This window comes from Bubalus kerabau, chromosome 15 (genome assembly GCF_029407905.1).
Source record: "Bubalus kerabau isolate K-KA32 ecotype Philippines breed swamp buffalo chromosome 15, PCC_UOA_SB_1v2, whole genome shotgun sequence".
Classification (NCBI taxonomy): Eukaryota; Metazoa; Chordata; class Mammalia; order Artiodactyla; family Bovidae; genus Bubalus; species Bubalus kerabau.
Genome location: NC_073638.1, coordinates 37,376,295 through 37,403,261, shown reverse-complemented (window position 1 = coordinate 37,403,261; position 26,967 = coordinate 37,376,295). Strand labels below are relative to the sequence as shown.

Here is a 26,967-nt window from a genome sequence, read left to right as displayed (position 1 = left end):
GAAAATGTTTAATAAATTGTGGTATATCCATAAAGTGATTTTTCATCCATCTATCTTCTATTCAAATTCTTTACAAAATATAATAGCTATTTTTCATGAAGGGAGAGGGAGAAAGAAAGGTCATTGGTAAGCTCTTATTTTTAACAATTTAAAAAGCTGTAAGGAACCACATGTATAATTTGCATAAACAGTGTAAGTCTTGTAGTTAAAAATTACATTTAAAAGCCTTAGAGACAGCTGCATCATTGAGAAAGTCCTAGTCCTTCTCATTAAAAATGAAGATGTGATTTTAACCATGATAATTGGAGCATGCCTTTATCATTTCAGTTCTCCTTGGTACTTTGGGCCTACCTATCCACTCTCCTCCATGCTTTCTGTGTGCTGTGATAACTCGGAATAAAAGCCAAGTCCTCATCTTGTCCTACACAACTCCTCAGGGACTGCCCACCTCCACCATCCACTGCCCTCACCTCAAGTCCTCCGTCTCTCTCCCTGTCAGGCTAACTCTGGCCTCCTTGCTATTTCTCACACACCTCACAGACATTGTGTGCCCCAGGGCCTTTGCTCTTGCTGTTTTCTCTCCCTGAAACAATTTGCCCCCAGATATCCACACGGCTCACTCCCTCATGTCCTTCAAATCTTGGCTCACATGTCCCTTTCTCAGAGAGCCTTCTCTGATCCACCTATTTTTACAATGCAATAACTACTCCCCTTCCACCGCCACAACTCTCCAGACTTTTTTCCTGTTCTTTTCCTTCATGGTACTTACTACCTCTAGTATACGTTGCTTATTTATTTTTGTTTATTTTGGAAATTGCTTTGAAAGTTGACTCTCATCTCACTTGAATGTAACTTTCACAAAGGAAATGGCTTTTTTCTACCTGTTGTTATAGCCCAGAGCTTGGACAGTACTTGGCATGTAGTAGACTCTGAGTACTTATTTGTGGGATGAATGAATGACTCGTGGTAGATGGAGAATGGCTGGAGGCAGCTAAGATGCATGACAAAAGACTAGTTAGAAGCCTGTTACAAGCCAAGGGCCAAGGGACTCAAACCCAGCCTTAAAGTTTAGCTGTGCTTATCTTTTTCTGTCGTAACTTTCAAATGATGTTGAAGTCTATTATTTTTTAACTTCTCATTAGTGTGTCTTGTTTCTTTAGGCAGATCCGAAACTCCAGGAGAAGGGAGGCTTGGCATGTTGATCTCCACTTTTCCCACAGTGCCTGACAATTACATGCTATTAAATATAATTCACTCAACCAATGCTCAAAGCTTCATTAATGATCTGATGTTACTTACTATTATTTGACTAGGTGATTTTAGAGTGAACTTTATTTGACAAAGATTTTAGGATCTAATTGATATTCTTATGCTGTTGTATTAAATAGAGTTAATTTTGTTCCATTAAAAATGTAGTATGGGACTTCCTGGCAACCAGGTAGTTCAGACTCCATGCTTTCAAAGTAAAGGGAGTGGGTTTGATCCCTGGTTGGGAAACTAAGATCTCACATGCTGCATGGTGAAGCCATCAAGTAATAAAAAATAAAAAGAAAAATATCTAGCTTTAAAAAAAAAAGTCATATACATGCTTATGATAGAAAATTTAGAAGTTAGAGAAAAGTTGAAAACAAATGAAAAATTTTTTTCATTTCACCACCCATAAAGAACCACTAGCATTTTAATATTCCATTTAAATATTTTTCTAGACATAGCTTTTTAACATAGTTATAATAGCTGTGTTTACATTTCTGCATACTGATTGCATACTTTGTGTTTATTAATGCTATAAACTTTTGGAAAGCATTATTTTAAATAGGTTCACGTTATATGTCGCTGTACTATAGCTTATTTGACATAACCAGTACTTGATACTTAGGGTTTTTCTGTTTTCTTCTTACTGTAAAAGTTATCTGTTACTCCATCAGACTTCATGGCCTGGTTTGTCTGGTCATCTGCCCTCAAAACATCTTGTTATCTATAAGATGGGCATAATGAGGAGCAAGAAGTTTAAGGTAAGTGAATGCAAGAAACAGTGGTGAGCATAGAGTAGGTGTTTAGGAAACATCAGATGGCTTGGGATTGAAACTGTTGGAACTTGAGGAGTGCTAGTAGCCTTCATGATGCTGTACCCTGGCTGCAGGCTGCACCTAATGCAAGTGGACTCAGTCCAGCGCTGGATGGAGGACCTGAAGCTCATGACGGAGTGTGAGTGCATGTGTGTCCTGCAGGCGAAGCCCATCAGCCTGGAGGAGGATGCCCAGGGTGACCTCATCCTGGCAGGTGGCTCTGGCCCTGGAGACCCCCTGCAGCTGCTGCTCAAGCGGGGCTGGGTCATCAGCACTGAGTTGCGCAGGATCGGGCAGAAGCTGGCCCAGGACCGCTGGGCGCGCGTCCACAGCATGAGCGTGCGTCTGACCTGCCATGCCCGCTCCATGGTCAGCGAGTACAGCGCTGTCAGCAGGAACTCCTCGCAGGAGATGAGCCAGGTTGGTTGCCTGGCCTGGGCATGGGTGGGCACTCAGAACTGGGAGTGTCTTTTAAAAGAGTGGGTCTGAATTGCTTAGAGTCTGAAGTCTTCCTGCTCCAGGGACCTTCCTCCCCTTTCAATGAAGCAGGGAAGACAGTGAGGACCTTTTCTGAGTATCTGCTTCGTGCTAGGAACTGTGCTAGATGTTTTTATACACATCTCACTTAACTTATACAACCTGTGAGGCCAACATAACTTGTGAGGCCACAGTGCAAGACACTGAAATGGTTAAATACACCCATTTTAATGCCAGACTCCCTGGGTTCAAATTTCAGCTTTGTGTGCTGTGTGACCTCAGCAAGTTACTTCTCTGTGCTCTAGTTCCATCATCCTGATGAGTATAATAATAGAATTTATTTCATAGCTCCGTTGTGATGACTGAGTTCTAATTAAATTAATTAAAAATATTAGCTAGTATTATTGTCCTCATTTTATAGATGTGGAAATAGAAACTCAGAGAGTCTAAGTAACTTGCCCAAAGTTATGCGTGAATGGTATAATTGGGATTCAACCTACAGCTTTCTAGTTTCAAAGCCCATGATTCTGAATCTTCTTCAGGTCCAGAGTGAACCACTGAAAATCCCCCTTTATATCTGTTTCCTCTGGCATCACTTTGCACCTTAGTTCTCTACCCTTTTCCTTGCTCCACTTTGCACAGTATACTTCTCTTCACTCTTTGAAACCCAGCTCAAATGCCTCTTCCTCTCTGAGACTTCCCAGATCCCCCAGCACAGTTAATCGCTCAGTTTTCTTTCCTTGAGCTCCCAGAGCAGCTGACGATGAACTCTGTTGCCATCCATTTCTCACGGTTGTAGTTTATGTGCCTGTTTTCCAAATCGGATGATTTGATTCTTCATCTTTATGCCGCAGAGCGCCCAGCTCAGCAGTTGGTCTTCGACCAATGCTTATTGAATTGAATAAAATTGATCTATTTTTCTGCAGATTGAGAAACTGCTAATGGAGAAGTGTTCAGAGCTGTCAGCGGTCACAGAGAGGTAAATCTGGCCCCTGGGTGAATCTGGACTGCGTCTGCCATCCTTAGGCAGAGGAAGGTGCTGGCGTCTGTCTCCTTCCATGGGAACAGTGGGGCTGAGGAGGGCTGGTGGTGGCCTGGGAGCTTCCTTTTGCAACCTTAAGAGACTCCCTGGGGATTTTCTGCTCTGTTTTCAGGCATGGGAGAATGTAGAAGGCAGAGGAGAGGCCTGGCCATAGGAAGAAAGAGGATTCATGAGGGTTGGTAGCAAGGAAAGGTTTCTCACAGCTTTGAGAAGCCCCCTGATCTCCATGGTCAAGGCAAAGTGAAAGCGAACACACACACCTTATCCTCACATCCACACTGACCACTCACACAATCATAGGAGTACACTCACACCTTCTCCATATCTGACATACATAAACCCACAACGACACTCAGACACATACACACACTCAACCTGGTCTGTTTACATACCCAAGAGTGTGTTGACACTCTCCCTGATGCTTTACAGCCCCCAGGCCCTGGAAGAAAAACCTGCAACTTGACGTTCCTAGGGCTGTGTGGGCTCTTTGGACTTCCAGCATCAAACATTCTCAGGCCTTAAGGGTGGATTTTATCTTGATCTTCCTGGGTTAGGAGAAAATCCTCAAGGCCCCTGTCTGCACTGCTGCAGGCAGCCATTTCTTAAAGGGGCACGGGCATCGCGATACACCTTCAGAGTGAGCATGGCACACCAGCATCCCTCCTCTGCAGCTCTCATCCCCCATCTCTAGACACTGATGGTTGATTCTCCCAGGGAGAATCCCAAAGGTATGGATTTAGCCACTTTTGGGTGGCCTTTCTTCCTGGTGACTTGCACTGTTAGATCCCATTTTAGGCCAGCTCTTCTCGGAATGCTAGGAAGCCGGAGGATGAGCCAGTCTTGGAATATTTCCATTTTGGACTCCCCTGGAGCTGATATCCTCTTCCCAGGCCACTTGCTCCACCACCAGGCCTGTGACAGGCCCAGATTTGGCCCCGGAAATGGCTGTGGGCTGACCGCCTGCTCCTTCCGGTGGTCCATCGAGGGTTTCTTTCCCTAGGTGCCTCCAGGTGGAGAATGAGCATGTCCTGAAGTCAATGAAGGCCTGTGTGAGCGAGACCCTGAGCACTCTGGGCGAGCACTTTGGCCAGCTGCTGGAGCTGGCCCTGACCCGGGAGGTGCAGGTCAGTGCTGGCTGGGCGGCGGAGGAGGGCTGAGTGGCTCTGCTAGGCTTGGGGAAGCTCCAGAGTGGCCTTTCTTGGGGGCCATCCTTCTCAGACTGCCAAAGTGAACTCCAACACCTTAGAGACAGGACTGTCAGAGCTGAGCAGAGGCTTGCTGAGCGTCTAGCCCAGCTCTGCATTTTCCAGATGTGAAAATTGGAGCCCAGAGAGGGCAGAAACTGACCTAAGGTCACACAGCAAGGCGGGGGCAGAGCACACCGTCTCCTAATTGTACTTTCAGTATTGCTCCCACCACCTTAACTCTTCTCTGTTGAGTTATTGTTCACAGCGCACACAATGAATCTTTATCGTCCCCAAAGACTTAAGGCACCTGCAGGGAACAAGGCAATTCTGGATATCCTGGCAATAGAGAAGAATCTAGAAAGGTCAGATAGTCTAGCTCCTGCCTTCAGGCAGTCTGGTGCTTGATTCCCGGAAGAACATAGGCTTTGGAATCTGACAGATCTACTTTCACATCGTGGTTCACGGCGAGACCTTGGTCAGGTTCCTTAATCTCGTAGCCTCCCTTTCCTCATCTATAAAGTGAAAATCTTCCCCAGAAGAAAAGTGAGAGGGCTAAGTAAACAACGTTCGAAAGGCACTTAGCACATAGTATAGGTTAAATACGTGTTATTTCCTTCTCTTGCCTTTTCCTATTTTAAAAGCCTCCCAGAAAAACTGATTCCATACGGTTTTCATTAGGAAAGGTATTTACATGTTATTTATAGTTACAGAAATATTGTGTTACATATTTGCCATTCTTTTCCCACCATCAAGTGAAAGCTTTCCACAAATAACAAATCCCTTCCCGTATCGGCTTCTATCCAAATTCAGCCTTTTTACCTAACCCAGCATTTCCTTTCTCTTTTTCCTGTGTGTCTGGCTCATTTTGCACACAGCACAGGCCCTTCTGATCTGGCTCACTGGCTGGTCAGGGTAGCTGGCCCTGTGTAACCCAGAAGGGTCTGTGAAGTTCACTCTCCCTGTCCCCAGAGCCTGGGACAAGGGGAAGGAAGGACCAGGGCTCTGGTGCTTAAAGCTGATGAGCAAATGCTGACAGTCACATGTATGGTCAGGTAGTAGTTCAAGCTGGGGCCAGTGTCCCAGATGGAACCATCAAGAACCATCAAGTCCAGAGGGACCCACTGTAACATGGGAGCTAAAGTGGGTGAAGAAGTTGGAGAAGTGATGAGCCGGGGTATTGAAGTCGGTGGTAGGGACGAGGGGAGCCTGGAGGGATGCCTGAGCAGGAGCACAGGTGCCTGTTGATGCTTTTTATACCATTTTGATGCTCTTTTGCCTGGAAGTACCAGGCTCACGCTTTCATGCATTGGAGAAGGAAATGGCAACCCACTCCAGTGTTCTTGCCTGGAGAATCCCAGGGACGGGGGAGCCTGGTGGGCTGCCGTCTATGGGGTCACACAGAGTCGGACACGACTGAAGTGACTTAGCAGCAGCAGCAGGCTCACATAAAAGGGCTGACATGGAAGAGTTCTGTTAGATTGTGAACAGAAGCCAGCAGGGTTGGCAAGCAGTCAGTCCCTAGCTGTTTCTACTCTCAGGGAAAGGGTAGGATGTCTTTTTGATGCTCTAGATCATAGAATCCTGCGGAAAAGCTCCTTAGGCTGTCAGGAACCTACCTGGGCATTGTGGACTACGTATCTGATTTCCCGGGGCACCTGGATCCATTCTGTTTTTCCTCAACCTGACCTTGTTCAGGGTGGAATTCCTGATCTGGTGCTTCGGGAAAGCTTAATTTTGAATTCATGTTGGATCTGCTTCTGTGACTTGAACCCTCATCCTGACGCTCCTGTTAATGTAAGCATACATAATGACCTGCCTCAGGGAGATAACCTGAGCCGCCTAACTGTAAGGAATTGAAACTAACACATTCCCCTGCCTGAGGCTTGCCCATTCTAGCGTTTGCTAGGATTGAATAGTCTTTTTTTCTCAGTTTCCTCCGCCCCTTCCCATCTCTGGTTCATAAAAGAACCTGACAACCAGGCCCCTTTTCAGCGCTACCCTACCATCTTCTCAGCCAGCCGGCTCTCAAATAAAGTCCCTTCCTGATCCCAGCACCTAGTCTCAGAGTCATAGACAGATTGTGCTGCTAGTTTGGACTTGGTAACCCTTCTGCTTCCCTGCCTAAATCCTGCCGCATCCTCAGATCTGCCCACCTGCATCACTGATGCTCAGCCTGAGAGCTGTTGTATCAACTGCTCCTGTCTTAGGACTGAGTCCCTCATTGATCCCCCTCCCCTGGTGGAGGGGGCAGTGTCTGTCCTCCATTCCTCTGTGTATTTGTTGGTTTCCTGACAACTCCTCCCTTCCTTCCCACATGTCCCATGGTGTCCTCTAATCCCTCCTATGGGCTGAGCTTGCTGTGCTCATAATATTTCTTGGCTGATCTTTACCTTCTTTTTACATTAGAAAGTTTCCGAACAGGACAGTGTGACATAAAAAGATACACCGCCTGAAGGCAGGGTAGCCTGTGTTCGGTGTTGTGAGCATGTGTTTCCTAACCGGGTGACTAAAATACTGTTCTCTAGAAGTTAGTAATTATACCAGGATCCTATGTTTGATGTTGTTATTAGTCGCTAAGTTGAGTCTGACTCTGGCGACCCCATGGGCCCCCAGAGGGCCCCTGCCAGACTCCTCTGTCCGTGGGTTTTCCCAAGAAAGAATACTGGAATGGGTTGCCATATTCTCCTTCAGGGGATCTTCCCAACCAGGGATCACACCCACATCTCCGGCATTGCAGGCAGATTCTTTATTCTTTATCATCTTGACATAATTAAACTTAAGTTTATTTCTTTGTATTAGGATTTCTCTTATGACATGCTAATGTGAGTCTTCTTAAAGGTCCTCACATATTCATAGTATTTCTTGTCTGAACTGTAGTTTGCATAAACAGGGAGTTTGGTTTGTTTTGTTCACTAATATAATATCTGCTCACAGTAGGCATCCAATAAAGATTTATTAATGCATGAATGTTAAGCAGTGTGTTCCAAACTTACATAGTTACAGATCTTTTTTTATTCTTAAAGCACCCATTCACTTATTCTGGGATACTGGTGTTTTAGGAAATGCAATTTGGGAAAATTCCTTTTGTGCACAAAGGAGCCACGTAGTCTCTAAAGCAGAGAAACAGTGCTCTTTCCACCACAAATCACAATACATGGTAGAATGGTCCTTGTAAAGAGGGCAGTGATAACCCAGCACTACTTTGCATTGGTCTGCTCCATCCTGGAATGTTATGTCAAGCTCCAGATTCTAGATGTGTTATTGCCAATGATTGTGCTCAGGGAGGTCCCTAGAAGGATGAGAATGGGCCAAAGATTAAGATATGTGGGGACTAGGTGGAGGAGCTGGGATGCTTAATCTTGAATGAACACTGTGTTACCTCCAAAGAGAGGAAGCGAATTTATAGGACATTTAGTAATTTATAGGACATATAGTAATCAACAAATTACTAATTATTTATTGAGATAATTTAACTACTTGGTGGGCATAGAAATTTAAGGCTTACCTGTTAGGAGTCACCAATGGAAAATTAATGAGTATTAAGGATTAGACTTTCTTGGCTTAAAGGATTAGCTGTGTGGGAGGTAAGCGGAAGAGACTTAACAGAGGTTGATTTACTTGAAGACGACTCCTAGGGGATTCTATTGAATAAATCACCTCTCACCTGTACTTTTAAATTTCTTGACTCAGCTTCATGTGGATAGATGTTTTATATTCATCCCATCAATCAATATTTATTTTAGTTTAAAATATCACCTTTATTCTAGTAGAACTGGTTCGTGAGTTTATCTCTGACTCTGTGGCTGCGTGAACTTAAAACTTCATCTCGCCCCTAAGTTTCCCCTCCCGGTGCCAGGCAGACCTGGGCAACCTCAGACTGCACCTGAGGCACAAGTACTTATCTTGTGGCAAAGGTCAGGTCAGAGGGACACTTCCTAAGAGAAGAGAGGCAGGTGCTAAGCTGAGTATACCTGGTTCCTTCTTCCAAACTCACTAGTGCATCCCTACCCTCTTGGCAAGTGACATAGAGGTGTGAGGAGTGAGGCCAGCAGAGGTGGTGTTGCTGAAATCCCTCCCTAGCAGAGCAGGAGGACTGGAGACCAAGCATCACTCCTGAGTGTTCACAGTTCTTGTCCTGTAACCTTACTGAACTCATCCATCCACGTGTGGTCAGGCAAGGGTATGGCTGGGCCCTTTAGAAGAGGAGGTCAGCTCCCTATGAAGCCATCTTTTCCCACCTTCAGGAAGCTATCCCCCCCAGATAACAAACTCTACTCCTTTGTAGATCCTTCTGGAATCCCAGTGGGCAATTTAAACTTGGAAATGACTCAAAATACTACATTCCTTAAATTGACTCTAAGGAGATTTTGTAACTAAAGGTCATAATTTGCTTTCCTGTTCTTTTTCCCACTCTCAGATTTTGCTCAGCTATGGTACCTAATACAGGTAATCAGAGGCTGCAGGGGAATTCAACAGCAAGGTAAAGATAATCCAAACATAATTGCCAGAAGGAGAACTATCAGGATGTTCAAAATTTTTAAATGGTCTTCTATCTCATTTTAAAGTTCCCTGGGAAAGAATAAAGTGAAAGAAAAAAAACAAACAAACCTGAAAGCTGAATCCTTTTACTCTGAGTAATAATTCAGAGCCCCCAGTTCTTAATTAATTAATAGGATTCTCCTTAATTTTCTTATTCAGCTCATTCTAGTCAGGAGGGTCTCATCCCAGTGTGTGTGTGTGTGTGTGAAATTATGTTTCCCTGGGTAACTACAGCCCAGGCTGTTTCTCCAGAAATAGGAAGGATTTCTGCAGGGCTTTTTGATTTGTACTGGTCTTTCCTCATGATACTTGAAAGGACCCAAAGAGTTGGTACCTTGCATACACTGTATTATCATAGCATCGCTGCTGTACTCACAGAAAGTTAACACAGGCCAATCTTCAACCCTTATGGTGGGAATTCCAGTCAATATGTAGTCCCAAGACTGTCTTTAGGGTTGCTGGAGACCTTAATAGGTACTCATCTGTGGTTGAGAGAAAGAGGGTGGATGACAGGTACCGTCTTGGTTGCATATGCAACAGGATGACTATTTCAGTCGTCCATAGTCCACAAGGATTCCTGAACATACATTCACTGGAGGAAATGATTAACCACAGGTTAATCGTGATGTGATGGTTACCATATTTGGGAGAAAAATGTCTCCTTTTTCATGGAAGGGTATGTGATATATTTCTTCTTCGTGCAAAGCCAGGTATTTGTAATTCCTCCTCAAGGACTTGCTCGATTTGTATTCTTCCCCATCCAGTGTTTTCAACATTTGTGAATTTCAGGCTCTCCTGTAAATGTTGCGTTTCTGCCACTCCAGGATGCATTGATTTGGGCTGCTTGAAGTGATTGAGCCTGGGATCTACCACTTCGGATGCATTGCATCCTCTGCGTTCCCAAAGATTTCCTAGGAGAAGTGCAAGCACACGTATTTTTAAGGACATCAATTTCTAGATCTTCAATTTTCATTTGTTTTCTTTTTTAAAAACAACCCAATGATATGTCATTTTTAGTAGCCCTTCTGTTATTTTCTGAAAGAAAGGCATACTCCTCACTCATCCCAAAACTTATAGTGCATTGCCACCCCCCACCCCCACTTTTTAGCAAAAACCTTGGAGGGGGAGTGAGGAGAACAAACAAAAAAGAAACCTATATTCATGAACCATAGATCTTTAGGCTTCCATGCATTTCCATGTTTTAAATATTTCCGTTGAGAAAAGCATTATAAATTGTGTATTTTTCCCAGTGTGGGAATTTTCTGAATCTAGAAATGTGGTAGAATGGTAGAGTGTGTGTGTATGTGTGCGAGTCACTGAGTCATGTCCGACTTGTTGCATCTCCATAAACTGTAGCCCGCCAAGCTCCTCTGTCCATAGGGTTTTCCAGGCATGAACACTGGAGTTGGTTGCTATTTCCTTCTCCAGGGGATCTTCCTGATCCAAGGATCGAACCCTGGTCTCCTGCATTGTAGGCAGATTCTTTACAGTCTGAGCCACCAGGGAAGCCCATCTTATCCATTTATTCTCAAATTGTGCAGAGCTCTTGAGGGATATTCTCTTTAGACAAAGCAAAGATAGCACAGGTAGGGCAAATCAAACACTAACAATGGCTTTAGGGGTACTTTTTAAATGCAAGTGGTTCTTTTCAGCTCTGTCTTATGCTCAGCTCTAGGAGATGTCATTGCTGCTGCTGCTGAGTCGCTTCAGTCATGTCCCACTCTGCACGACCCCATAGACAGCAGCCCACCAGGCTCCCCCGTCCCTGGGATTCTCCAGGCAAGAACACTGGAGTGGGTTGCCATTTCCTTCTCCAATGCATGAGAGTGAAAAGTGAAAGTGACACTCAGTTGTGTCCGACTCTTAGCGACCCCATGGACTGCAGCCTACCAGGCTCCTCCGTCCATGGGATTTTCCAGGCAAGAGTACTGGAGTGGGGTGCCACTGCCTTCTGCGAAGAGATGTCATTAGCTGGAAAGAAAAGTATCTTTAAAGAACCAAAGACTTTAAAGTTTAATGATAATGATCCTTTTAAATGTAATTGAAATATTTTTGAGAAAAACCACATTTTTCAAGATATACTGGATAAAATTTACAGATACAAGTTTTGCATGGTTTTTCTATTCAGATTTGATGCATATTATTTAAGGCACCAGTTAGACTATTTTGTCTAAACACTTTGTGAGATATTTACACTAATTTCTACTTCCTGTTAGCAAGAGATATAATTAATTTCTGGCAGCTGGACTAATTAGATTTAAGTATAAATACTTTTATTCTTCTTTAGACACATAGGGAAAATTGATCATAAGAGCTACTAAAAACAGTCAAATGATATTTTTATTCTCAGATCTTATTTAATTATTCCTTGAAATAAACACAAAAAGTTCAATACATAAACATATCTATTCACTGAAGGAATACAGTGCCTTTTATATTTCCAGATTTATAATTAATTTACAGTGTAAGCTATGTGTTACTTTGCATTTTGGAAAGTTTAATAGATTGTTTCTTCTTGGCTTTAGAACATATACAACTAAATCAAATTTTATTTTAAGTCTATATTATTTTAATATTGACAGTTTTTAGCATTTTCCCTTATAAAATGATTTCCATAGTTATTTGTCAGCATTTTTAGCATTTCTTGGAACACATATTAAAATTTTTTAATTAAAAATGAAGTCAGGTCTATATTGAGAAAAAGCTAAGTTGACTTGGCTGATTGGGTTGGTTTAAGAACAGTCTTTGCCAATTAGGTCATAGGGTGGGTATTTTCCATAAATTAAATATACAAAAGCTGCAGAGTCAAGCTTTTTATAAAACATATTTGAAACACACAAAAATATTTGATTAAAATTGTATTGGTGATGAAATTAATAATATTTTGATTTTCTTAATCCTCTCTGAATAATTTGGATAATCCAAGGTGCTCTAAGTGAAGGAGTAGTGGGTATAATTAAGAGTTATTTCATATGTCTTGGTAAAGTACTTCTGGATTTCTTCCCAGAAATTGAGATAAGTGAATGAATGAATCTAATGATTGGGTAAGAAATACTTTTGCAAGTCAAATGGTTTCCAATTTTTGCTTCTACAAATTTATAGGCATTATCAGCTGGCAGATCATTAAAAAATAGTGTTTGATGATAGATCACTGAGTGACTACATAGCTCAGAATGTGCTCAAAGGGTGAACAACTTGTCTATACAAACTCCTCCCATTCTTCTTTTCATTTGATTTATAGAAACAAGATTTTTCAGGATTTATATCATTAAGTCAATATTTAGTCATGGATAAATAAGTTAGAAAGCCTAAAATGTTTGCAAAGCCTTATTTATCTCATTAGGAGATATAGTTAGGATAAAATTTTAATTTTTATGATTTATAATTATTTTTCAAAATTTACCATCTATGTTGTATTGACCAATTGTACTGATGATAACTGTAACACTAATTTAACTAAGAAGAGATTATTTTTAAACACTTAGAGCCTTATAGTCAAAGAAATAATAGAAGATTTCAAATTTCAATCATAAGCCTGATAATGGTGATTAGTAAAATTCTTTGACACTTAAATGTATTACATTAAGATAAAATTCTGAGGGAGAAATGGAATAGGAATGTAAATTTTAAAATGAAAAGATGCAAAATGGTCCCATGTTAAAGAGATTACTCATGTATTTTTAAACATGATGATGGTATCAAGTTTTGGTATGTAGATTTCATGAAATACATCTAAAAGAGTAATGCAGTCCTTTTATTTTATGTCACTATTTATAGTCTGCTGGAAATCATATCATGTCCAAATTTGTTCTTTAAAGTTATGACGGAAAAACTTACCTGTCAAATTAAAAATTTATAGGGGGACATATATTTTAAAAAATTCTTTTAGGGCTAAATGAGAAAAAAAAATTGACATAGGATATACAGACACCCTAGTTCTATAATATGATGGCCATTGTCTCTGCCTCTTGCTGAGAATTGCTTAGGCCTTAAGACCCTGTCATCTTGGCAGGGTTTTCTTGTGATGCTCCTGAAGCTTGGTGCCTATGGGCCTAGTCAGAACCTTCCTTCTGCCCTGTGCTTCTCAGAACATTGTCTTCCCAAAGCTTTTGAATATTTTAGTCTTAAATAACATTTTTCTGCTACATATTTATTTTTTTCTCCCCCAGTAATGAATTATGTCTGCAGTTTTCTCTATCCTCTGTTAATCCGCCACTCATTTCAGGAAGACTCAGTGATTTCCTTACCATTTGCCCTGCTTCTCATGTGGGTCTTTTTCCTTACTTAATTCATAAAATGAACACTATTTGTTGGATCTGAGCAGTGTTTCTGCTTTCACTTCTCTTTCCTTTCTGGCACATTCTTTGGTTTCTAAAAATACTCTTTTAGATTTTAGGATTTCCCTTATTGTGAAAAATAAAATCAGTTAAGGTCTGGATCTGCCCCAGACCTCTGGTTTTAAGTGATCTTATCCATTTTTGTCTCTCTAAACTGGATATTTACACCTAGGAGATATTTTCCCAATAGACCACGAGCTAATCCAAGCCTGAATTCAGTTATTATTTCGCCTGTCTCCTGTTTAACATGTCCAGTCTTTCTGTGCCTTTCTTCAAGCCCTAATTCATGCATTTCTCAAAATGTTCTCTTGGGCACAGGCAGTGGTACTATTTATTTATTTTAAAACATTTTCCCTTGCAATTTATCTCATGATCCTTTGACTATTTTGTGCTGATGTCTGTACTTTTCTCCTGTGTTCCAGAACTCTATTAACACATAACAAACAACCCCAACAACAATTTTCTTTACATCTCACAATTTTAAGGGTCAAGAATTTTGAGCTTGGCTGAGTAATTCTTCTGCTCCTTGTGCCATAGATAGACGTCACTTGGGGATATTCAGCTGCCTAATGGTTTAGCGAATCTTAGAAAGGTTCCTCATGCATATGGTGCTTTGGAGGAGATGGTTGAAAAGCTGGTCTCAGTTGAAAGTATTGATCAGGGACCCAACACATGGCACACAGCATCTCTAGCATGACAGTCTCAGAGTTATCAGACTTCTTGTGCGCTCAGTTGCTCAGTCGAGTCTGACTCTTTGTGACTCCATGGACTGTAGCCAGGGATCAGAACCATGTCTCCTGCATGGGCAGGCAGATTCTTTACCGCTGTGCCACCTGGGAAGCACCATTAAACTTCTTACCCGGTAGCTTAGGACTCTGAAAAGAATGTTCCAAGAAGCCTGAGTGGCAGCATCAGAGTTTCTGATGACCTAGCATTGGAAATCCTGAAATGTTACTTCTACCAAGGGCTGCCTTCTGTTGGCCAAGCAAGGTACCAAGACCAGCCCAGATTCGAAAGGCAGGGACATTAGAACCCACCTCTTTATAGGAGGAGTAGAAAAGAATTTGTGGCCATCTTTAATCTACTTGTGTTTATGTCATCCCTTTGCATGGCTTGGCTGCCCTAACTATATCTATGGCGTCTCTCTCTGAACCTTTGAATGAGGCTTCACGATATTTCCTTTCTCCATCTGAGAAACTTATTCCAGGCTGATTTTTGAGAGTTTACTTCTCCTAATAAATTTCACTGGACTGCAGTCATTCTTTCTGATGGACAAACAATTACAAATATACCCCCCTTTTTACATTTTTTATTTAGGGTAGTTATATTGTATACATCTCCTAAACCCTTTAAAAAAATCTCTCTCTTGTTCTTCAAGATCTTCATTTTTGTTTCATATCTGCCTAATCTGTCTTAAAAAATTCTATCATTCAGTTTAATCGGTCTGTCTTTCTTTATCTTGTTTTCATTGTTTCACCACTCTTCTTATGAGAGGCTGAAGCGTATTTTTGAAACATCTCTTTCCTCCTCGATTACTTGAAAAAACTTGATTTTATAGACTGTGTTGGTTTGAAACTGACACCAAGATAGGATTTGATAAGAAACGTCTATGAAAGATAAAGGGAAGGAAGCAGGAGGAGGCAGTGGGAAAACTGCAAGTCTGACAGCTGAGAAAGCAAATGGAGATGGACGAATTGAATAGGAAGAGCTGGATTTTCAAGCTCAAGTCACCTGTTAGTGAAGTTCCCTGCTGGCAGTCTTGGGTTCGCAGTGGAGCCCCTGCTGTGCTGAGTCAGGGCTGGGAGTAGCTCATGGGGCTATGTGTCCCCTGCAGGAACATGGTGGGGGTCTAACAGGGCAGCTGGTGGGGCTTTCAGTCAGCTCTGCCTGCTCAGAGAGGCTCAGGCCGTCACAGGGTAGAGCACTGTAGGTGCTAATGGGAGCCAGGGAGGAGAAGAGGGCTGCAGTTTGGTAAGAGCTGCTCATGAGGCTGGATTTTCTCCTTATCTTGAGACTTCCATCTCTAGTCCCCGGGAGATCCTGCTGGCACTGGGGGACATGGATTCACTGACTTGGGCAAGTAGGAAGTCACATTCACAGGGGATAAGGTCTAACTCTATCATGTACCACATGTGTGATTAACCTTGGTCAGATTTCTGGGTCTCAGTTTTTCTCAGCTCGGAAGGAAATCTTGCACAAAACTTTTGAGAGTTCTTCTGGCTCTGACGCCTTCCAGCTCTGACACATTCAATACTCAGAGCCTTGATGATTCAGTGGAGCCTTTGATCTCTTATCTTTCCAAATTTACCCTTGTGAAAAGGATGCTTACAACTTTTCATTGTCAGAGAGCTGACTCACTGAGACAGAGCTGAGGTGTGACTATAAACGTGGATAAGAAATTTTCCTCAGACATAAATGGTCTAATAGCAGCAGATGATTGCAAAAGACATTAGTTTTGAATAATTTAACATAATGTTATCTACTGCGAGTACAAACACTAATCAGGAACATTAGGTAATTCTGATTTAGGTACAGGACCCCAATATATGAAACGTGGATTTTCATGTTAGCACCAATAACACTTACATAACTGCTTGTGCTAACAATGGGGAATGAGTCTAAGAAGTACATTTGCTACAGAGATTTGCAGTGCAAATCCTGGTTATTAATTTTACCTTTAGTTAGATATCTTACAAGAGGCATCTACCCAATCTTAGGAAATAATTTTTATGTTTAATGTGTCGATAGATTAATTACGCACTTAATCTTAGACTGGTGTATGTAGAAGATTAGCATATTGCTATGTGTGAAGAATTCTGAGTTTGAATAAAGAAGAAAAAGGGAAGAGCTATTTACCTTGAGCTTCAAGCCCATTTAATTTAAATAATTTTACAAATAGGGAAATTGAGGCCTAGGTTGTTTGTCTCAACTGCCCAATATCACAAGATAATAACTCCTAAGAATTTTATTTTGCTTCTGTATGCCAGATCCCTTTATAAGTTCTTTATATATATGAGCAACTTTAAGAGATGGGTAGAACCACCAGAAGAGATAGACACTGTTATTTCCACCGTCTTACTCATGAGGAAGCTGAGGTATGAAAGGGTTGAATTATCTCCAGGGCACTTAGAAGTGGCAAAGCCGGGATTTGAACCCAGGCAGTTTGGCTCCAGAGTCCATGCTTTTAACCCTATACATACTTTACATACTTCCTCATCAGTATAGTGTGTTAAAAAAAGGCAAGCCTGCACCAGAAATTGGATCTCTTGATTTCCTATGTGTCTTTTCCGTAACACCAGGGTTAATTAGAAACAAGCCTATTTTAATATTTTAAAAGTAACACAGCAACTGAAACTGTACAAGTGGCTTCCCAGAAGTTCTACTTTCTCGCATGAGGACCCCAAAGGCAAGTCTCCCCAGTCTCTGCCTCCACACCTCCCAGGAGAAACTCAAGCAATGAACATTAATTAGCAGGTAGGAGTCATTTATAATTGATGTACCACATGCTTCAAAACAAATGACTGATTATGAAGTGGTTTCAGGTTACATGAAAAGCTTTTTCCCAGAAATAAGCTAAACTCTGCTAGGACTAATCTCCATATCTCATTTGTTGATGAATTTTCCATTTGCTCCTCTTCCTGAGTCTCCCGGGATCCTGTGCTTGATCATTCCCAGCTCTCTCACCACCAGCCCTAGACCCTTCAGCCTTAATCAGTGGCGTTCTCACTGAGTGACCGACTCTTCGACAGGACCCCAGGTTGCTCTGTGGGCCTGGCTGTCCTCCTAAGGCAAGTACCCCTTGTAGCAGGAAGGAGCAGGAAGCTACTGCAGAGAAGAACGCTTCTTTTGACTCATCCCTGAACCATCATCCAGCTGGACTTTGCATGAGCTTACGGACATTCGAACTGAGCAGCTTCTTTGGTCATCTGTGTAGCAACCCATTGATTTGCAACTTGATGGTTTATTTAACCAATGGTTTCTGTTCTCTTTAGGAGAATAGAGTAGCATAGCAAAAAGAATAGCAGTAGAATAGCAAAAAGGTACTTGCTGAGACTATCAGTGATGAAAGCTGATTTTCTGATAGACTGAAGCAGGGTGCATTGGTTGTCTCTGCCCCAGTGGGGCTGTTTCTCAAACATAGCTCCGACCTCATCCTGATTCATGTCTTTTCAAAAGTTAAAACCTCATCACCCCTGTCGTGGGGTAGTAGAGAAGGGGTGGGATTACAAATTTCAGGGGGCCCTTAGGAGTGTGGACCTACTGGTATTCCATTAAGGAAGATGCGCAGAGGGTAGATGAGTGAGTAACCATCAGACTTCGCTCTCTTTTCTTAGGCACTGGTGAGAAAAATCGATGCCTCGGACAATATCTACACCACAGAGTCCACCACGGGGAACCTGTTCAGCCTGACCCAAGAGGGGGCTCCCTTGTGCCGCATCATAGCTAAGGTGAGCTTCATGGTTGGGGGCCAGGGTGACAGGCCTCGGGACAGTGAGGAAGTGAGGAAGCTAGTTTGGTGGTGACAGCTTTTTTCAGCTCTAAGTATCAACTCTCCTCCCCAATCTTCACGTATCTTAACAAATCCAAACCAATCATATCTTCCAACTTAGGTTCTTGGCTGGATCTTAAAAATGCCCACTGTCACTGAAATACTGCATGAGGAAAAGACAAAATTGAGAAAGGCTGTGGGGTTTTTTTTTCAGTTACCATGGGTGCTATAATTCATTAGACTCACGGTCAATTTGCCCCTGAACTTGAGACCCAAATGCTTAGAGCAGTGGTAGGCAATCGGTAGCCCTAGGACCTCACTAAGGTCTTTGTTTTATCTTTGCCTTTTCTTTCTTCCTTTCCTCCTTTCTTCCTTCCTTCCTTCTCCACCTCCTTGTTCCCTCCCTCTTCCTTCTTTCCTTTTTTCTCCCTCCCTCTTTTCCCCTTTCCCTCAATTCTCTCTTTCGTTCTTTCCCTTGAGAAATGGCATCACCCTTGGGGATAGAATGATGATCCAACTGGAAGCAGAGTTATGTCCTCTAATAAACTTCAGATGTCAGTCACAAGAAGATGCTTGAGCTTGGTGGTTCTCAGTCCTCACTGGGCATCACAACCCCTCAGGGAGTTTTTGGAAAATAGCTGGTTTGCCCCACCCAAGGTTTATCAAGGTCCTGGGGTAAGACCTGGGAATCCACATTTTAAAAAACTCTACAATTCTATCCCCAGTTTTTAAGGAATCTCTCTAGGACAACCCAGAGGGCTAGGGTGGGGAGAGAGGTGGGAGGGAGGTTCAGGATGGGCAGGACACATGTATACACATGTGGCTGATTCATGTTGATATATGGCAAAAACCATCACAATATTGTAAAGTAATTATCCTCCAATTAAATAAATTAATAAAAAAATTTAAAAGCTCTTTCAGGTGTTTCTGAGGCATGGCTACTCTCAGAAATCACTGCTCTAAGCCTTTATAGAAATCTGGAAGAGCAGGGTAAATGTCAACTTTGCTCAGGGGAGAAGTGGATTGTATGGTACCTCAATAGCAAACGTTTGAGTGTGCTCTCCACTGAGCTTAATGCCTTGCAAACATTATTTCTTTTAAATCATAAGACCATCCTAATAAGTAGTTACCTTGTTTTCCCTCATCTATGGTTGAGGAAATGACTTGAGAGGCTTACTCAAGGTCATACAGCTGATAAAGAGTAGAGTCAGAATTAGAACCCAAGTCTCTCTAACCTGGAATTCATGATCCTAAAGCCCTCATTGATGACTTCTGGTTCAGTCTTTGGCCCTTCAGCTTCTTGGGCCAAAGTGTGACTCAGAAGTTCTCAACCCTGTATGCATATTAGCATCACTAGGAAGCTTTAAAAATTTCTGCTAGTAAGTAACCAAGCTGAATTTGAACCTGGCTGTTTGGTAGTGAAGTTATGCTCTTGTTTGCTGTTCTGAACTTGCTCTCAGCAGCCAGGCTCTCTTTTTTTCCTCCTGCCTGCCTCCTCCTTCTCAACCCCATCCTCCCATGCCCTCCTCCCGTCTCTACAGCCTTCATTATCTCCTGCATCCTTACCATATGTCAAACACTGTGCTAGCTTTCCCTTCATCATCTCATCTGATCCTCCTGATAATCTAATGATGTGTTATAATCATAATTCCCATTTTTAAGATAAGGGGACAGAGACTCAGAGAGAGGGTTATGTGCCCTGAATGCAGATGAGATTTTAACTAGATCTGCTGACTCCAGAGACTTAATCTCAGCCTTCCTCTGTCTCCAGTCCTTGGTTGGGGGGCGGGGGACGGGGGGACGGTGGTGGTGAGTAGACAGAAATTTGAAGCAGAGAGAAGATTCAGTGGTGAGTCTCATCTTCTGCCTCCAGCAGAATCACCTTTAGGTTTCCAGTCCTGACAGTGACATGGGGGCTGGGAGTCCCTGGTACGCCCTGCAGAGCATCCTCACCTTCGATGCTCAGGAAATGTGCCCTATCTGGTGACAGACGTGGGGCAGCTACCCCCAGTGGCCTTCCTCACTCACCTCCTTGGGGGCCCAGGGTGTCTGTCTTCAGGTCCTTCATCCCTCTGAGCTGCACCCATGAGATGGTTTGGGCAACCGCTTTGAGGTCTATCCTCTCAATCCTTAGGGTTCCTCTGACAACCAGGAAATAAACCAAGTCCTATTTATGAAGCTGGTGGCAAGACCCATCCCTTCCTGAATGCAGAGCCCAGAAGACTCCCCTGTGTGTTGTCAAATTACTCCCCCCACCCAGCCCAACTCCTCTATTATTCCCCCTCCACTAGTCTACACACCCTACAAGTGGCCTCCTCCAGCTTTATGACAGCTTATCCTGAGCCTGTCTGAATAATGCATGCCATTATACAGCTGGGCTCTGAGCCCAGAGCTCTCTATAAAATTAAACAAGCTCCAGCCAACAGTGCAATTCTGCAAGCTCAGGCGACTCCAAGTCCCACTCAAAGCCGAATGCTGCTTTTCAGTCCTTGGTGGGTGGGGGCTCCAGAGTGGTCCCCGCAACGACTCCATCTCACTTCCTACCTCTTCTCCCTGCCACGCATGCCAGCCTCTGGGACACCTTTCATGAGGTTGTCAGTCACCCTTCTGACCAGGGTGGCTTCCGCGGCCCGACCCCCTCCTGGCGGTCCAGGCCCACCCTCACTACGTGCTCAGCCCTTTTGCAACCTCAACCTGCTTCCCCTCTGACAGCTGAGTCATGCAGTTGTCCCCACCCCATTTTAAACCCAAGATACCCAGCAGCAGAAGTAGGATTTGAACCAGAATCCCCTCAGTCTGGGTTCGGGATTTCCCTCTTCCTCTCCTAGTAGCAAAAAATGCTAAGAAGACCATTTTTCACAGGCTTGGGAAAGGATGTAAGGAGAATCCAATGCAAATGGGTGCAGAGGCTTAGATATAGTCATGCTGGAGCTGGCATCTCCCAAGCCAAAGGAAGGCTGCCACGGTGATCCTGGCTCTCAGCCTCTCATGCTTTGGCTTCATTTCTTCATGGTCTGCTCCAAAAGTAAATATCTATCACTTTATCTATCTTTGTACATATATAAATAATATTCATACTACCTATGATTAAATATAAATATATACATATATAAATATGCATACCCATGGAAACATATGTATACAGATATTTACATCTGGTGGAAGGTCATTAATAGCTAGCAAGGCAGGCTGGGGAGACCTTAGGATTCTTGTTTTTTCTTTTCACTTTAAAGAGTAATTTGATTTTATGTCAGTGACTCTCTGAGTAAGGTCTTTGTGTGGAACCCTTATCAGATGTCCCAGGAGCCGTGGGAAGGTAGGCAGGCTGGGATAAAGGACTGTGGAGCAAGAAATCAGAGGGGTGAGTGTCTTGGCCCATACTAGAGCATACATTTAGTGAAATGATGATGTGGCTTTAAAATCAGAGTGCTTTTCTTTGACCCTTATACAGCCACCCCCGCCCCCTCCCCAGATTGTGTCAGGAGTTCCTGCTCCCTGCTTTTTAAACCCTGTACCCCATCCCCATTTCAGTGCATCCCTACCCAGGTTTCTTCCTGCTTTTAACATTGTCTGCCAGACCATGAGCTCGTTATGGATGGAGACTGAGGCAGTGCCCAGCACAGGGTCTGGCATATAATACACCATTAATATTTTTTGCTGCATGAACAAAATTACCCATCCTATTTGGTGGGATATGACCTTTTCCCACCAAATAAACTATCCTAAAAGGAAGTAGGAATATAGAAGTTGAAGATCACTCTTAGCTAATTATAAAATGTCAGAAATCCTGAACTCCTCCAGAATTGGATGCTTTTGTCTTGGTCCCTGCTGTGACAGCTGCCAAACTCTTAGACTGCAAAGGGCTCAGAGCTTATCTTTGTGGGGCCTGGGAAGGGGAGTTCTGGGGTGACTGGTTTCGATGGGGCTGTGCTGGGCTGCAGTGGTTGTTGCTGCTTCTGGTTGCTCACACACTATGCTTTCAGTTACTCCCTCCTGCGTCCCTAGGACACTCGACAGTGCTTGGTGCATAGTATAGTTTTTGTTGAGAGAGTTCTCAAAAATCTGATGGGATGGCAATTTTGCTGAACCCAGCTCCTTCTTCCTGTAACGTCTTTCTCAGTTTAGGAAACAGCGTGATGGGCTCAGTTAGAGCCAGGAATGGTGCGGTTAAAGGCAAGTGCCCCTCAGGACCAGGTGCAGACCACTTGTTCACGTGTTCTTTCCTGCTACTGGCACCTCTGCAGCCCGCAGGGAAGGGAAGAGGGGAAGCAGGGAAAAGCCAGATGTGGGGTGGCCAGCTTCCTCTGCTCTGGACGTGGACGTCCAGAGTGGCGTTGCCACCAGTTTGCTGGGCACGTGGTGAGTCACCGTTGTGATCTGTTGGCTCTTTCACTTTGCTCTGGGAGCCAAGGTGGCTTCAGTGATTTCTGTAGAATTAATCTGTCCAGTTAGGAAGAGCGCTTCACTCCCAGCCTCTTCTCAGAAATCCTCCCAGACTCCTGGGAAGTCGCCTCCATGAACTGCTCTCACAAAGAGAAAAATACAGGTTCACACTCAAGAGCTGGGCTGATCAGTTCTAAAGGGTTTTATTTATTTATTTTTTCCTTTTACAAACTGGAGCGAAGGAGTGAAAACAGGACCAATGTGGATTAGGGGGGGAGGTGTGATTATTTCATCCATCTGGACTTCCATCTTTCCCATCCCCAAAGTGGAAAGAAATTACAGTATTGATGTAAATAAAGCCCCTTTTTGTGTTCCTGCCGCGGTGGTGGGGAGGATCTGAGAAGTAACAGGTGGTCGCTGGCATAGTGAGAACCAGCATGAGGCATCTCGGTTTCAGCTCTCTCCATCTGCCTCGGGCTTGTTTCTAGAACTTATTTCTGACAGCTCCAGGCTTGTTCCAAGGCGGCTGCTGGGAGGGGGTTGCCAGGCGTCTGGAGCAGCGTTAACTGGGGTTGACCCTGGTCCCAGCACAGGTGCCTCCCCTGGCTCCTCACCTCCAGTTTAGATTACCAAGGGTGACAGGATTTCTGGAGCTGGTATTTCACTGTAGCATGTGTGGGAGCTTGGGAACATGTGAGTGTGTGTGTGTGTGTGTGTCTGTGTGTGTGTGTAGGAACTGGGCGGGGGGAGGGGGCGGGGGATTTTTGCTCCTACGACCTTTCTAGATTCTCTGGCTGGGGCCCTGTAGATTAGGCTGACAAAAGACAGTTTAACAAAGGAAAAAAAGTTTATTAGCGTGTGCACTGCACTTATCCATGGGAACTGTCAGAGATGAGTAACCTGCAGGGTTGGTTACAACGTGGGCTTCTGTAGCATCTTAGCAAAGGAACAATACATTTTTAGAGATGTCATAAGATAAAGGAAGAGAACCTTTAGTCTCTGAAAGTGAAAGTGTTAGTTGCTCCGTCCTGTCCGACTCTTTGAGACCCTAAGGACTGTAGCCCACCAGGCTCCTCTGTCCATGGAATTCTCCAGGCAAGAATACTGGAGTGGGATGCCATTTCCTTCTCCAGGGGATCTTCCCAACCCAGGGATCAAACCCAGATCTCCTGTATTACAGGCAGATTCTTTACCATCTGAGCCACAAAGGAAGCCCCCTTGAGTCTTTAGGGGTGGCGAACTGTGGGAAGACACGTATATGGCAAACCAATAGTAGCTGAAGACTGAAGTTTGCTATATGAGTTTCTTCTGGTGCTGAATCCAGGCTGATAAGGGTCTAAAGTTGTCTCCAGTGATTAACTCTTGTCCTTCTTAGTAGAGAGGAAAGGGAGAATGATCTTTTTAAATTTATGTCCTGCTTTTAGTCAAATAGGGGGAGAACGGATATCTTTTTTTTTTTTTGTATCTGCTTTTTTTTTAATTTTATTTTATTTTTAAACTTTACATAATTGTATTAGTTTTGCCAAATATCAAAATGAATCCGCCACAGGTATACATGTGTTCCCCATCCTGAACCCTCCTCCCTCCTCCCTCCCCATACCATCGCTCTGGGTCGTCCCAGTGCACTAGCCCCAAGCATCTAGTATCGTGCATTGAACCTGGACTGGCAACTCGTTTCTTAATTGCCTTCAGCTCAAGACAATCCTTAGACTAAAGTGGTATATTTGGGGGTGGCTATTCTGCCGCCCTACAGACCCCAAAATGCACCAGCTGAGTGAGGGGGTGTCAGTCATTCTCGAGTCAGCCGCAGGAGAGGTGACACGGTGAGGTCACGTGACATTTTCTTTTCCTTGCCAGGAGGGTGGGGTCGTCGCGCTTTTCAAGATCTGCCGGCAGGACACTCTCCGGTGCCTCTACCCCCAGGCCCTCCGCACGCTGGCCTCCATCTGCTGCGTGGAGGAGGGTGTCCACCAGCTGGAGAAGGTAAGAGTGCAGCTGGCTGGCTGCATGTGGATTGAGGTCCCCGAGGGGGTGGGTGGCTAGGGAAAGTGACCTTGACTGTGGCTGATGAAGATGTGAAGGGGGCAGAGACTGAGGAGCTCAGCTGGAGAAGGCAGGGCCCAGAGGGACACTCAGCACTTCCTGGGTGGAGAGCCCAGGGGTGGACCACTGCAGGAGGCAGACGAGTCGGATGGGGAGGGGGTGTCGAGGTTGAGGGTGGTTGGTCCTCCTCTCGTGGCAGGTCCCTGGCATGAAGAGAAGAGGATCTAGTTTCTCAGGGGACAGGATAGGCAGAAGCAGGGTGTGTGTGGATGCCTGGGTAGGCAGGTGGGCTTCCCTCCAAGAGGGCTTGGGGTAAAGGAAAGGCTTGAGTCCAGGGGCGTGGTGGATCACCACTGCTGGGGTGTCTGGGGTTGGAGGGGTGGGGTGACATGGCAGTCCCAGGTACCTGGCTCCAGGCCAACCTAGGGCAACATGACGGGTTTCAGCCACCCCCTCCATACCCCGACACTGCCCAGGTGGGAGGGCTGAGCCTGCTTCTCCCACTTGGCCTGAGTGGGCCCAAGCCTGCAGATGGCTCCTCAGGGATTCTAGCAGGAGGGTTGGGAGGCTACGGCTGACACTTGGGGATTTTTCAATCATGTTTCAAGGAAAGATGCTGAAATTATTTTTATGGAAGAGAGGTAGAAAGTTGTGGTATGTCCTGGTGACAGATGCCATGTCTGCAGGATTGAGGGTAGGTACCTTGAGTGTGTTCTCATAGCTTGGTCTAAATGGGGAGGGGGCAAGCAGACTTCTTCCTTTCCACTGCATCCCTGCCCCACAGTCTGGTCCTGGCTGCCCAGGAAACCTCCACCCTCCCCTCAGCCTTTTCACTTTAGTGTGGACTCCTAGACGGATGGTTGTTTTACATTCTACCCTGCCTCTTTCCAAATCTGCTCAGGTTGTGGGACAGAGTCACAGGGTCATGGGTTCTGAGGTGCTTTTAGCTGAAGATGGAGTGTTCATGGGCAATCTACTCATTTTACAGATGAGAAGGCTGTGACTCAGAATGGGCAAGTCATTTGTCTGGGGTCACACAGCAAAGTGGTGAAGGAGTGAAGGCCAGCCCTCTGGACAGTGTTTCCTTCCCATGGGTTCAGAAGCCTTTGTGTGTGCGCTTGCTTAGGTGGCAAAAAGGAGACGAGGCAGTGGCTAGACAGACAGACTCCAAGAAGTAAATGCACTGAGCACATCCAGCTTCATGCAGGGAATAATCCTCTCTTCTCCAGTAAAATCTTCCTCCTTAGAGAGTGGAAAATGGCCAAATGGGTTTGTTTCTTGTCTTCTTTCATGCTGGCTGGCAGAAAGAAGAAGGGAAGAAAGCAGAAGGGACTGGACTCACCAGTCCTCCAAAAGCAGTGGATTTCTTGGCTTATGAGTTTGCAGAGCAGCGGGAAAACTTCAATCCGGGAAAGCAAAACAGCAGAACTTTTTTTGTTTAGAGTGAAAGCATGTGCAGCCAGGAAGGCTGGGGGCAGTTTTTCCTTCCACCTTCCTGTGAGGGTCCCAAGCCAGAAGGCGAAAATGTGTCTTTCCCAGGCCAGATGGGCCACTGGCCTGGGAGTCAGACCCCAACCCACCGAGCAAAAGGATGAGGGGAGTGCCCAGTGCCAGAGGGGTTACTCAGCAACCAGGGCTGACCTAGCCCTTTACATGCAGCCCTTCATTAAGGCCCCAGGACCTCCCGAGGTGAGTGCTCTTCCTATCTTCATCTTAAAGAAAAGGAACTGTCTCAGCCAGTGTAAGTGACTCACCTAAAATCACGAAGTAAGTTTGGAGCTAGGATTTGGATCCTGTCTGCTTGCCTAATGCTCATTCAGTATCATTGACTCACTGGTTTAATAGATACTCTCAGAACACCCCCCAAAAAATTCCTTTAGCTAAACCCAGACCGCCTTGTTGTTTCTGGCCAGTGTCCTAATCTTCCCCCTCCCCTAACTGGCACAGGAGAAAGTCACTTTCTCTGGGCTTTCTCCTCCTCCAGGTCAGATTCGTTTCCATACACAGATACTTGTGAAGCAATGCTGTGCCAGGCAGTGGGCAGGACGGAGACTTGTCAGAAAGGAGCCCCCTTGTGGTCAAAAACAGCAACTACAGCTCTGCAGTCGGAGCTTGCCAAGTGTCTCCTTGGACAGCTTAGTTTCATTTGATGCTTACCTTGAACGTGCAAGCATACCCATTACACAGATAAAGAAACCGAGGCCCAGAGATATGAAGTGACATCTGCACAGAATCACACAGCTCATAATTCATTCATTCAGCAAACATCTATCAACTGTCTGCTGCTTGCCAGGCACTGTTTTATGTGTTAGGAGTAAAGCAGTGAACAAAACAGACGACCACCCTGGTCCTCTTAGAGCTTACGTTCTAGTTCATGGGGGAGCAAGTTACAACCTGTGGGCCG

At 44.3% G+C, this 26,967-nt stretch overlaps 1 protein-coding gene across 1 annotated transcript in view; it reads left to right on the top strand.

Moving 5' to 3' along the window:
- Nucleotides 1-1,986: 1,986 nt before the first annotated feature.
- Nucleotides 1,987-26,967, top strand: part of INSC (INSC spindle orientation adaptor protein) — a 68,927-nt gene continuing 43,946 nt past the window's right edge. Inside the window, exons 1-5 of the mRNA XM_055548529.1 lie at nt 1,987-2,486; nt 3,470-3,522; nt 4,586-4,709; nt 17,983-18,096; nt 24,378-24,503. Of these exons, the coding sequence (XP_055404504.1) occupies nt 2,118-2,486; nt 3,470-3,522; nt 4,586-4,709; nt 17,983-18,096; nt 24,378-24,503 (786 nt within the window). The 5' untranslated portion in view covers nt 1,987-2,117. The remainder of the gene's footprint in view (nt 2,487-3,469; nt 3,523-4,585; nt 4,710-17,982; nt 18,097-24,377; nt 24,504-26,967) is intronic.